Source organism: Elephas maximus, chromosome 2 (assembly GCF_024166365.1).
Source record: "Elephas maximus indicus isolate mEleMax1 chromosome 2, mEleMax1 primary haplotype, whole genome shotgun sequence".
NCBI classification, from domain to species: domain Eukaryota; kingdom Metazoa; phylum Chordata; class Mammalia; order Proboscidea; family Elephantidae; genus Elephas; species Elephas maximus.
The window spans coordinates 46,920,756-46,934,371 of record NC_064820.1 but is presented as its reverse complement, the minus strand read 5'-3'; the positions used below and the strand labels follow the sequence as shown (position 1 = coordinate 46,934,371).

Here is a 13,616-nt window from a genome sequence, read left to right as displayed (position 1 = left end):
ATTGTACTTTAGATGAAGGTTTACAGAGCAAATTAGTTTCTCATTAAACCATTAACATGTATTGTTTTGTGACATTGGTTGCCAACCCTAGGACATATCAACACTCTCCCCTTCTCAACCTTGGGTGCCCCCTTACCAGCTTTCCTGTTCCATCCTGCTTTCTCATCCTTGCCCCTGCCCTGGTGTGTCCATTTAGTCTCAATTTGTTTAATGGGCCTGTCTAATCTTTGGCTGAAGGCTAAACCTCAGGAGTGACTTCAATACTGAGTTAAAAAAGTGTCCAGGGGGCATACTCCCAGGGTTCTCAAGTCTCTGTTATACCAGTAAGTCTGGTCTTTTTTTGAAGTTAGAATTTTGTCCTCCATTTTTCTCCTACTTTGTCTGCGACCCTCTATTGTGATCCCTGTCAGCGACGTCGGTGGTGATAGCTGGGCACCCTCTAGTTGTACTGGACTCAGTCTGATGTAGGCTGTGGTAGTTGTGGTCCATTAGTCCTTTGGACTAATCTTTCCCTTGTGTCTTTGATTTTCTTCATTCTCCCTTTCTCCAGACAGGGTGAGACCAGTGGAGTATCTTAGATGGCCCCTCACAAGCTTTTATGATCCCAGATAATATCTTACATTTTTTTATTTCTATAAGCAGACTTTTTTCATTTTAATTAAAGAAAGAAACTATCTAGTTGGCCTTTATTTACAGTTACACAAAACCAAACAAACCCAGTGCCGTCGAGTCGATTCCGACTCATTGTGACCCTATAGGACAGAGTAGAACTGCCCCATAGAGTTTCCATAGTGGAGTCAAACTGCTGACCCTTTGGTTAGCAGCTGTAGCACTTAACCACTATGCCACCAGGGTTTCCTACAGTTTACAATAACCTGAAAACAACCTAAATCACTATCAACAAGATATGGAATGAATAAATTGTAGTATATTCACATAATACTATACAACATTCAAAAAGAATAAACTTCAGTGACCTATAACAATATAAAGAAACCCTAACAATATTAAGGGAAAACTCTAAGTCCCAAAAGATCATCTGCAGCATAATACCCTTTTTTTAAAGTTAAAAATAACTTAAATGCACACACACACACGATTTTGGGAATATACAGGAAGTCATTAAAAACTATAAAATGAAAAGCAAGGATATTGTATGAAATTTAGAACAATGGTCATCTCAGGTGGAGGCAAAAAAGGCAGCAGCATGGAGAGATTATGGGGTGAGATGAAGGCTATTGTTCAGGTGATGGGTTTATAGGTTCTGGGTTATTGTATTATAGGAGCCTTGATGGCACAATGGTTAAGAGCCTGGCTGCTAACCAAAAGGTCGACTGTTTGAATTCACCAGCAGCTCCTTGGAAACCCTATGGGGCAGTTCTACTGTGTTCTATAGATTCACTATGAACTGGAATCAACTTGATGGCAATGGGTTTAGCTTGGTATTTTGGGGCACTTTTTTTTATATCATAGTCGGAAACCCTGGTGGTTTAGTGGTGAAGTGCTACAGCTGCTAACCGAGAGATTGGCAGTTCAACTCCACCAGGTGCTCCCTGGAAACTCTATGGGGCAGTTCTACTCTGTGCTATAGGGTCGCTATGAGTTGGAATCGACTCGACAGCAGTGGGTTTGGTTTGGATTTTTGATATTATAGTCAGAATCAACTGGAGGGCAACAGGTTTCCAACACTTATCTGTCAGTCTGATGAACTGTGGTGGCTTGCATGTTGCTATCATGCTGGAAGCTATGCCACTGGTATTTCAAACACCAGCAGGGTCACCCGTGGGGGACAGATTTCAGTGAAGCTTCCTGACTAAGAAAGACTAGGAAGAGGGACCTGGTGATCTACTTCCGGAAAAAAATTTTAAAAATTAAGCAGTGAAAACCCTACAGATAGCAGTAGAATGTTGTCTGATATAGTGCTGGAAGATGAGCCCCTCAGATTGAACAATGGGCTCAAACAAACCTACTATTGTGAGGATGGCACAGCAACAGGCAAGGTTTCATTCTGTTGTACATGGGATCGCTATGAGTTGGAACCAACTCCACAGCACCTTCCAGCAACAACACTATATTATCATAAATAGGTACATATGCTAATAAAAGCAGGTCATTCATGGACCAAAGCTGAGAACGTATTAGGAACCAAGGATAATGGTTAATCTAATTCTGATGTCCCTGAGGTTGAAAAAAGAAGAAAATGATTCTCAAATGATATTAAAAATGAATTTTAGGTAAGAATTTTAATGTATGTGTCTACAGTATGGGTTTCAAAAGATGCATCCCACCTCATGCCCACATCGACAATGTCAACAAGTTTGCTACTCTTTTTTGTTCAAGTTCATTGGTAAGGCATTCTAATAACAGGTCTCCCAAAACCCATCTCCCCCATACTGTTTCCCCCTAAATATACTCCAATTCCACCACAACCTGCCCTTGAGAGTTTGAAGTGCGGTGGAAAGAAAAGTGTTTATTTGAAGTGGGCAATTTAGCAGTGAAATTTAAACTTACAGAAAGTTCTGGGGTTGTTGGCAAAAAAAAAAAAAAAAAAACACAGCTGGCCTTCTGTTTCTGGGTTACAAGAAATTTGTGTATCACAGGTTTCTAATCCAAGTGGCAGTGCGTTGGAGGAAGGATGCGTGTGGCCAGGATGGTCTCTATTATATAAAATATAGCCAGAAGATACAGATTTGCAAATATACCCCTCAAATCAAAACCAATAACACAGTAGCAAAAATTTTTAATTTGCAGCTAAGGAATTTAAATTACATGTTTTTAAGAGAATCAACTGTTCGCTGCCTTCGAGTCCACTCTGACTCATCGCAACCCCATATACAACAGAACAGAACATTGCTCAGTCCTGCACTACCTTCATGATTGTTTGTATGCTCAAGTTCATTGCTGCAGCCACTGTGTATTTTGAGTGCCTTCCAACTTAGGTGTCCAGCACTAGGTGGGACGAAAGTCTGTTGTGATCCATAGGGTTTTCACTGGCTAATTTTCAGACGTAGATCACCGGGTCCTTCTTCCTAGTCTGTCTAGTCTGGAAGCTCTGCTGAAACCTGTTCACCATGGGTGACCCGCCTGGTATTTGAAATACCAGTGGCATAGCATCCAGCATCACCGCAACACACAAGCCACCGTAGTACAACCGACAGAGAGGTGGTGGTTTTAAGAGAATTGGTGCAAATGGCTAAGGTGCTTGGCTGCTAGCTGAAAGGGTGGCGGTTCCAGTCCACTCAGAGGTGCCTCAGAAAAAAGAACTAGAGACCTGCTTCCAAAAGATCTATACTTGAAAACCCTACGGGGCACAATTCTACTCTAGCATGCATGGGATAACCCTGAGACTCGATAGCAACTGGTAATTTCACTTATTGTTAAAAAAATTCAGGTCTAGAGCCAAGTCCTGGTGGTCAAGAGACTTGAACTGTATCTGAACCATGGATGCAGGACTTATGTAGTCTCTTTCTAACACTTTGTCAAAAGGTAAGATGTATAGGGTGAATGCCTAGGCTAAAAACCCCCAATCGTCCATTTCAGAAGTTGACCCAATCCTGACTTAAATCTGACTGTTGGATAGGAAACTAGAGGTTCTAAACTGGCTTCATGGGCCTTTGGGGAGCCAAAGGTTTGCCAGGTCAGTGTAAAAAATGATGTAGTTTCAAGCACACCAAACAGAACCAACTCCCATCAGGGAAAGAAGGAAAAATATTTCCCTTTCTCTGAAGTGTCTCTGCTGTCTACAATTCTGGGATGCATACAATGTCTAAAGATACATAGTAACTGTCACACAGCCTGTGATTTGCTTGGCTCCTCAAGGTTGACACCAGTCCTTTCTACACTTATTTCTCACAGCACCTGTAGTTGAAAGAATACTGCTCCCCCCCACCCATGAACCCGTCCTAATCCCCAAAACCTGTGAATTTGTGAGGTTACATGGCAAAGGACACTTAAGGTTGCAGATGGATTAAAGTTGCTAATCACCAACCTTGGAACCCTGGTGGTGCAGTACTTAAGAGCTACAGCTGCTAAGCAAAAGGTCAGCAGTTCAAATATACTAGCCCCTCCTTGGAAACCTTATAGGGCAGGTCTACTTTGTTCTATAGGGTCGCTACGAGTTGAAATTGACTGGATGGCTACTGGCTTAGTTTCGGTTTAATCATCAACCTTGGGATTAGGAAATTATCTGAGTGGCCCCAATGTAACATAAGGGTCTTTATGAGTAGGAGAGGGAGGCAGAGAGAGAGTCAGAGTGATTTGATTCAAGAAAAACTATGGTGGTTTTAAGGTGGAAGGGGGCAACAAGCCAAGGAATGTGCATAGCCCCTAGAAACTGAAAAAGGTAAGAAGATAGATTTAAGAAAGGAACACAGTCCTGTTAAAATTAACACCTTAATTTTAGCCTTGTTTGGTGCCATCAAATCAATTCTGACTCACAGTGACCCTGTTAAGACAGAACTGCCCTATATGGTTTTGGAACCTCTGCTGGCAAAGTGGTTAAGAGCTACCGCTGCTAACCAAAAGGTCGGCAGTTTGAATCCACCAGGTGTTCGTTGGAGTTGTTAGACCTCTTTGTGGTTACCTTAATATTTACCCCTATTTTTCTAAGTAAAAACCTAACTTGTATCATCCTATATCGCCTTGTTTTCCTCTCCATATGGAAGATCTATGCCTCCTGTATTTATTTAGTCCCTCTTTTTGATTATTGTGATCTTTTACATAATGACTTCAATGATTCCCTGTTTTAAGCATTTTTTTCTTTTTAAAATTAATCTTAATTTGTTTTTGATTTCCCTATTTGAGTTGATATCAGGATGTTCTGTTCTGTGACCTTGTGTTATGTTGGTATCTGATATTGATTTTCTGACCAATTTCCTTTAGTAATTCTTGCAGCTTTGGTTTGGTTTTTACAAATTCTCTAAGCTTGTGTTTATCTGTAAATGTTTTAATTTCACCTTCATATTTGAGAGAGAGTTTTGCTGGGTATATGATTCTTGGCTGGCAGTTTTTCTCCTTCAGTGCTCTATATATGTCATTCCATTGCCTTCTTGACTACATGGTTTCTGCTGAGTAGTCTGAACTTATTCCTTTTGATTCTCCTTCGTAGGAGACTTTTCTTTTATCCCTGGCTGCTTTTAAAATTTTCTCCTTTAACTTTGGTTTTGGCAAGTTTGATGATAATATGTGTTGGTGATTTTCTTTTTGGGTCAATCTTATATGGGGTTCAATGAGCATCTTGGATAGATATCCTTTTGTCTTTCATGATGCCAGGGAAGTTTTCTGCCAACAGATCTTCAACTATTCTGTCTGTATTTTCTGTTATCCCTCCCTGTTCTGGAACTCCAATCACACACAACTTATTCTCCTTGATAGAGTCCCACATGATTCTTAGGGTTTCTTCATTTTTTAAAATTCTTTTATCTGATTTTTTTCAACTATATTGGTGTCAATTGCCTTATCCTCTAACTCCCCCACTCTGCATTCCAATTGCTCGATTCTGCTCCTCTGAGTTCCTACTGAGTTGTCTAATTCTGTAATTTTACTGTTAAGCTTTTGGAATTCTGAATGCTGTCTCTCTATGGATTCTTACAGCTTATTAATTTTTTCACTATGTTTTTTAATAATCTTTTTGATTTCTTCAACTGCTTTATCAGTGTGTTCCTTGGCTTTTTCTGTAGATTGCCTTATTTCATTTCTGAGGTCATCCCTGATGTCTTGAAGCATTTTGTATATTAGTTTTTTATATTCTGCATCTGGCAATTCCACGATTTATCTTCATTTGGGAAAGATTTTGATTCTTTAATTTGGGGAGTTGTAAAAGCAATCATGGTTCTTTATGTGGTTTGATATCGACTGCTGTCTCTGAGCCATCTGTAAGATATTGTAATGGTTTTATATTTGCTCACTGAGTCTTATCTTGTTTTGTTTTCTTTCGATATATGCAGATGGGCTACTAGATTGCACTATCTTGATTGTTGTAGCCTTTGAATCACTTATGTCCTATTACCAGCTGGTTTGAGCTGTTACCAGATATATAAGCCTAAGAGTCCATTCACTATTCTTGAGTAGAATCAGCGTACGTGTTCCGATTTTGGGTCACCAAGTGTGTGGTGTAGACTGTCACCTATTAACTTAGAGGAGTAGTGGTGATAGTTGTGTGCACCAGATTCTAGTAGCAGCAGGGGGTCACTCTCCAGGGGGGCAGGATGCTGACAGCATTCCCCCACGTGCCAGTGAGGTAAGTGTGTCTCTATTCCTAAAGCACTTTGGTGGATGGGCTCTGTAGCTGTACCTTAGGCACCCAATGCATGTACCGCTAAAGATTGGTAGGTGTCAGTATCCTCAGACCCCTTTGGCAGGTGGCTAGGTGGTTCGGGTGGAGCTTCAACCCTCAGTTCCCCGTTGTGGATCAGCGAGGGCTCTGTTTAATAAGTAGTGATATCAGACCTGGAAAACTTGTCTTTCCAGTGATCCACTAAAACAATTACAGTCAGATCTCTATCAGAATTGCCTTTGCATAATAATAGCCACCTTGTTCCTTGTAGGGATGAAAGCCAAAGACTGTGGATGTCACATGCTTGGCTGGAGCTGGTTCTGTATTTTTATTCCAATTTAGGGAAGTCAGGGAAGGATTTTTCATCCCTGGGTTTTTTGTTTGTTTGTTTTTTTTCTTCTCTTTTTTTTCTCTTAGGCCAGAAGAATGGGTTGGGAAAAGAAAAAAAAAAAAAAAACCCAGCAGAGCACTTCACTTCCTGGCCCGGGAAATTCCAATGTTAATGAAGCCGCCTGGGGCAGGGAGGGGAGGGATCAGATAGATAGGAGAGAGTAGAACCCAGCAATGTAGACAAAGTTACTTATCTTGCTTGGTGATGACTGTTTTATCTGAGATTCCTGAGGGGCATGTAGCCTGTGTGTGCTGGCTGGGTCAAGATTGCCCCCTTCCCCCCGAGGGTCAGGCCCGTGTCCCGTGCTTGTGCTGTCTCAGAAGCCATGGTCAGCTCCTCTGCTCCCAGTCCAAAGCCCAGCACCAAGGTTTTCTGACTGGGATGCTGGCTCCAGGCTCCGAAAACAGTCGCTCCTTCCCTGTGGTTGCTCGTTCTCTCGTTACCCGTGTCAGTGTGCAGCCTTCTTGCGCTGGCTGAGTCTCTACTGAGGTTGCCCCAGGGTGCTAGGGGTTAGGCCTGTGTCCCATGCCTGCCCTACCTCAGCAAGCCACAATCAGCCCTGCCACCTGGCACCAGGGAACCGCGAGGGCTCAAGGCTGTGGAGCGGGACGCTGGTTCCAGAGGCAGTCGCTGCTTCAGGGTGCAGCTTCTCCCTCCCCTGTCACTCAGGTCAACTCTTTAGATCTGTATTGGATGGTAGGGTTCGTAGATTGTCATGTATGTGATCAATTCACTTGTTTTTCCGAGACTTTGTTGAAAGAGGGATCCAAGGTAGCTTCTACCTAGTCAGCCACCTTGGCCCCTACCCAGGTGCTCCTTGGAAACCCTATGGGTCAGTCCTACTCTGTCCTATAGGATCACTATAAGTCAGAATCAACTTGACAGCAAGGGGTTTGGCCTTGGTTTTTGGTATAGGGTTTCCAAGGCTGTAATCTTTATGGAAGCAGACTGCCACATCTTTCTCCCTCAGTTTTCAGTTAGCAGCCCAGCTCCCCTAGCCACTGCACAGGTCTCTTTCCACTTTTGCCACAGGGAAACTGATTTTGGCCTTGTGCCACAGAACTGTATAGTCATAAATTTGCTGTGTTTTAAGCCACTAATTTTGTGATAATTTGTTACAGCAGTGACAGTAACATTAAGAAACTAATACAGCACCTAAACCACAAAGTGTCTCCTGAACTGTAGTTTGGTCCAAGCACTTCCTCCTGTGCACAGCATTCGTAATGAAGTTAACTGTTTATATGCCTACTCTCTTCCTTTCCGTTCCCGCCCCCTCTCTCCCAGCCATCAGCTACCTCCATGAGGACAGGTACTATGTCCTGTTAATCTTTCAATTCCCAGTTCTAGAAAACTGTCTATATTTATTAGGCTAAACTATTAAATAACCTTTTGACTGCCAGAAGAATAGACAAATCTGTCTTGAAAAAAGTACAGCTAGGATGCTCCTTAGAGGTGAGAATGGAGAGACTTCATCTCACATCCTTTGGACAAGTTATCAGGAGAGATCAGTCTCTGGAGAGGGACATCATGCTTGGTAAAGCAGAGGGGCAGCAAAAAAGAAGACCCTCAAGGAGATGGACTGACACAGTGATTGCAACAGTGGGTTCACGCATAACAATGATAGTGTGAGGATGGCAAAGGACCCAGCAATGTTTCCTTCTGTTGTGCATGGGATCGCTATGACTCAGAACCGACTCCAAGGCACCTAACAACAACAACAATTAACACCTGTCAAAATCAAACCTCTGATTCCTAGCGTGCTCCTTGTTGTTACTGGTTAAAACCAAAACCAAGCCTGTTGCCGTGAGTCAATCTAACTCAGAGTTTTCCCTAACATTTTCCATGTGACAGGCCAAGAATTCCTAGTTTGCTCTACAAAGTGAACAGATTAGATGGTTATTTGGGATCAGTTTTCCCTATTAACTCTTAAATGTTTAATACTTTCAAGTTTGTTTTGCCCAAGGAGAGGCTTTTGTGGGTAAAAGTTTACAAATGTATCAGCTTATCAATATGGTCTGTGAACCACCAATTTCGAAACTATAAAGTGTTTTTTAAGTACAGACTTCCAGGTTCTATTTCAAACCTGCTGAATCAGATTTCTGACAGCAGAGTACAGGAAACTAGGAGACTAACAAATTCCTTTGCACATTCAGATTTGAGATCAACTTATTTGTCTCAAAGTAACTGGTTGTTGGGTGGAGGCAAGTCAATTCCAACCCCTTAAGACATCTAACCCTATGGAGTAGAAATGCCCCATAGGGTTTTCCTGGCTATAATCTTCACAGAAGCAGATCTCCAGGTCTTAGTAGGTCCAAACCACCAACCTTCCAGTTAGCTGCCACTTAAAATTTACACTACCAAAAAAAAAAAAAAGAAAAACTGTTAAGTAGGACAGAATAGAACTACCCCCTAGGGCTTAGCAAGGAGCACCTGGTGGATTCCAACTGTTCACCTTTTGGTTAGCAGCCACAGCACTTAACCACACCACCAGGGTTTCCAGCGACCTTCTACCAAAACACCAAACCCACTGTCATCCAGTTGATTCTGACTCATAGTGACCCTATAGGATTGAGTAGAATTGCCCCCCAGAGAGTTCCCAAGGAGCACCTGGTGGATTCAAACTGCTGTGCTGACCTTTTGGTTAGCAGCCTTAGCACTTAACCAGTGCTCCACCAGGGTTTCCAGCGACTCCACAGAGCTCATTAAACAACTGGTAGCTTCCAGCTGCGGATCTCTTCGGCTCTTAACTACTGCGCCATTAGGGCTCCTAAAAAACTGGTAGGAAAAATAAATGGTAGAAAAAAACATTATTTGCCTTTCACAGGGGGTCGCCATGAGTCGGAAGCCACTTTATGGCAACTGGTTTTACTTTCTGAGCACCAGCTCCTTGGGGGCCGTCTCGTCACTGTACTTTTAGCCACCCCCACCCCCGCCACAGTGAGAAGCTTCTGGGCCCAGAGGGAGGGAGAACTTGGAGAGAAGCTGGCTGCCCCTGCATCAAGATCCCATTCCCAGCCCACACCAATACACACACGCCAAGGACGCTGAGTCAGAGCGTGTGCTCCCGGACAAGCCACCCCCGCACCCCAGGCTCTCCACGCGGACTCCGGGAAGAGACCGCACATCCGATGTAGAATGAGGAGCCAAGGCCGCGAGCAGCAGCGGCGAAGAAAGCGAAGCACTAGCCTGAAGGAAGCCCTAGCTGAGGCCGGTCCGGGGGGACACGCCCATCCAGCCCCTAGGAAGCCGGGAGCCCCGCCTGCCCGCCGGCGCTGAAATCCGATTGGTCCTTCCTGGCTTCACAGCCTCCTCTTAACTCCAGCCACAGTGCGGCGACGGACGCTTGAGAGCGGTGCACCGCGCTCCGCAGGAAGTACTCCCCTCGGCGGAAGCTTCTGAGTTCAATATAGCGGAAGTGACTGGTTTTCCGGCCTCTTTGGTGTCGGCGGCAGAAGCGAGATGGTGAGTTGTTTCCACGGCGCCGTCGGTATCGCCTTCCATCCTTGTTCCCTGTGCCGCCCTGCTTGCTGTCCGTAAGGAGCCGGCAAGGTCCCGCATAAAGGAAACGGGTGGAGGAGGAAAGAAGTATGTGAGGGTCCCCTAGAGTCGAAGGGATTGCTGAGGTGGAGCCTGGGGGCTCCGAACCTGCGGTCGTAGAGCTGGAGTTGCTCAAAGTCCCATGCTCCCGCGGGCCCTTTGGGGAGCCGTTAGAGCCATGCCTTTGGATGAGCGCTAAGGAAAGAAACGTAGTTTGGAAGTATTTGGCTCTGCGTAGGAGCAAAAGACGACGTTGTTGGCCGTGCCTTGCGGGAGTACTTAAACTTTGCAGTAGGTGGTAAAATCATGTTCTTTAGCCTTAAGCGCCACCCCTTGTTTTACTTCTAACAAGGTAGCAGATTTCAAAACAGCTACTCCTGCAGAAGGCTTTAAATAACCTGGAATGCATTTATGAGAAGTTAAAAACCGTTATTGTCTTTAAAGCTTACCAGTAGTTGCCTTTCCTGAAAACTACAGAACATGTATAGAAATTTGCCAGGTTGCCGAATTTTTTGTTTATCCCCTTCATTTGCAGACGAAGGGAACGTCATCGTTTGGAAAGCGTCGCAATAAGACGCACACGTTGTGCCGCCGCTGTGGCTCTAAGGCCTACCACCTTCAGAAGTCGACCTGTGGCAAATGTGGCTACCCTGCCAAGCGCAAGAGGAAGTGTAAGTTGAATGTTTTTCCTGCCGACTGTTAGGTCTTAGAATGAATATTGAGATTAAGAATAATTATTTGCAATGTGCCTGAGTGGGACATGACTTTTGACTTTGGTGCTTAACAATAAAACTTAATGCATCTGTATAGGACGAACTAAAGCACGCAAGTATTTTGACTATCAAAGCATACAAGTTGTGTGGAAACATCTCTCGGAATCTTACCTGCATTTGTGTTTTAGATAATTGGAGTGCCAAGGCTAAAAGACGAAATACCACTGGTACTGGTCGAATGAGACACCTAAAAATTGTATACCGCAGATTCAGGTACAGTTAATATGTTTCAGTCATATTTGATTCTATGACTGGGTGAGAATCCTCACATTTGCTTGTGTAAAATGAGGATATTGCCCTGATGATTAGTGGAGATGAGTTGTTGGAAGGTAATCATCTTAGTAAACAGTAGTATGAATTGTTAAGTGCCTAGAGCATGTTTTGAACTAGACTTATAAAAATGTGATGTTTACTAGTAATAACTAATGTCTCACTTGGATTCATACCAAAGACTTGGATGAGATCTGGAGTCAGGATTACTTGGTTTAGTTTGTAAAATGGGAATAAAATCTTCACAAATCCACCAGCCATTCCTTGGAAACCCTGTAGGGCAGTCCTACTCTGTCCTGTAGGGTTGCTGTGAGTCTGAATTGACTCGGTGGCAGCGGGTTTTTGGTTTAAGTTGGTTTGGGGATTTTGAAGGATGTGTATAATGCATTTAGAGTAGCTAAAAGCTGTCATAATTGGTATTGCATTTTTGCAGAAGGACAAACTTGGCCCTCAAAGTGTGAGGTCCTTAGAGCTTGTTATAAATGAAAAATCTCTGCCAAGACTTACTGAAAACCTGTATTAAAGTTTGAAACTGCCTAGGGATTAACCCGTCTGTCACAGCTGAGATTGAAAGTGATGCAGACCTCCCTTGAAAGCCTGTGCACCTTCTATGTTCTATTTCAGCGATCCTCACTCTTTCCACTCTTCACATTTTGGACCGGATAACTTATGAGGGGTCGCCCTCTGCATTGTGAGATGTATAGCAAAATTCCTGACCTCAACACATTAGGTGCCGGAGTTTCTAACGTTAAGGGATGACAAGGCAGTTTGTAGCCTTGTAAACAGTTAGGTCTGTTTGTGTTCATCTGCTAAGGTGGTGACTTTTCTTTCTGTACGTAACAGCCATTGTACAATAGTAAAGATTTGGTGTGAGTAATTTGCTTATATAATATAGGAGTTAAGAGAATTAACTGAAGCCAGACTTACTGAGCCTCAATTTGCTCACTTGTAAAGTGGGATAACAGTAGTTACAAATATTAGTTAAAATGTAAAGCTCTTAGTAAGCTGTTCAGAAAGTATCTGCCATTGTTTATTGTTACCTTGATTAAGGGCAAGTAAGGGTTTTTTCCCTGCTGGTGTAGGAAGGCATTTTCACAAATAACTTGGGTCTTTCTTGACAAGCAGTGGGGAAATAACTGACCCAGTGATCAGTACAACCAAATAAGCAATCGACTATCCCTGACTGAAATAGATGTCTTCAAGCAGGAGGAAATAAATAAAATTACGCTAGCAGCTTATCAGTGATGTCATAAAAATAAATGTCTGAACATATGAATACAATACTGATTTCAGCATTTGCCTGAGATAAGCTCATTAAATTCTGTTTAATAAAAAATTGAAATGGATGTAGTAATGTTACTAAAGTAACTATTCTCGTTTTTAATTTTAACATGGTGCAGGCATGGATTCCGCGAAGGAACAACACCTAAACCCAAGAGGGCAGCTGTTGCAGCATCCAGTTCATCTTAAGGAGTTCAACGCTTAGTAGTTGTGCAATAAATGCTCTGCTATTAAAATATATCTGGTGGTGTAAGGTATTTTTAATCAGTGAATTGCAGTTGGTTTCGTGAATGAGGCAACTTAAATTTACTTGATCTCGGTTGTAGTGGTGCTTAAGGGAAGACTTTTTAAACAGAGTGCTCTGAATTTCTGTCATGCCTTCCTCAGAACAGGTTTATTGCCAGTTTCTTGAAATGAAACAAGACCAATTTAGTTGGACTACTGAGTAATAGGACAAGGAAGATTCAAAGAAACACAAATGTTGAAACTGCCACCATAAAATAAAGTAACAGAGGGCTACCCTGTCTAACTCAGAGCCGTTCATTGCATGTAGGATAACATCCAATGACCTTAACCTGGGCTTTCATGATCTCCTGCCTCGCCAACCTTTCTTTACTATAGCCTAGAATGTTTTCTCAAGATACTAGCTAATTCCTGCCCTCATGCTACTTTTTCTTCTTTACCTACTAAGTCATCCTTCACATCTGAGCTTTTCATTTGCCTTACATTTCACTTGCATAAAAGCCCCTGATGATCTTGGAGATCTGCTTTGGGCTTCTTGTGAGACTTTTGTGTTCTCTACGTTAAGGAAACCCTGGTGGTGAAGTGCTACAGCTGCTAAGCAAAATGTCTTGCAGTTTCAGTCCACCAGGTGCTTCTTGGAAGCTATCGGGCAATTCTGCTCTGTCCTATAAGGGTAGCTATGAGTGGGAATCAACTTGACGGCAATAGTTTTTTTTTTTTTTTTTAATTTAAGTATGAACAATTAAGGGCATGGATTCTAGAGTCCATTTGCCATTTGTTAGTGTGATGGTACTAACTTGTGCCAGTGTTCACTTAAGCTGAGAGGGCTAATAATAACTGTCTCACG

At 42.9% G+C, this 13,616-nt stretch overlaps 1 protein-coding gene and 1 non-coding gene across 2 annotated transcripts; both read left to right on the top strand.

The window, feature by feature from the left end:
- The first annotated feature begins 10,023 nt into the window (after positions 1 to 10,023).
- Positions 10,024 to 12,766, top strand: RPL37 (ribosomal protein L37). Its single transcript, XM_049862900.1, has 4 exons — positions 10,024 to 10,127; positions 10,738 to 10,873; positions 11,104 to 11,188; positions 12,646 to 12,766. The coding sequence occupies exons 1-4, from the start codon at positions 10,125 to 10,127 to the stop codon at positions 12,713 to 12,715; spliced, it is 294 nt and encodes a 97-aa protein (XP_049718857.1). The 5' UTR covers positions 10,024 to 10,124; the 3' UTR covers positions 12,716 to 12,766.
- Positions 12,478 to 12,557, top strand: LOC126070752 (small nucleolar RNA SNORD72). The gene has a single exon (XR_007516275.1). It is a non-coding gene; the product is annotated as a small nucleolar RNA SNORD72 (small nucleolar RNA).
- Positions 12,767 to 13,616: the final 850 nt, after the last annotated feature.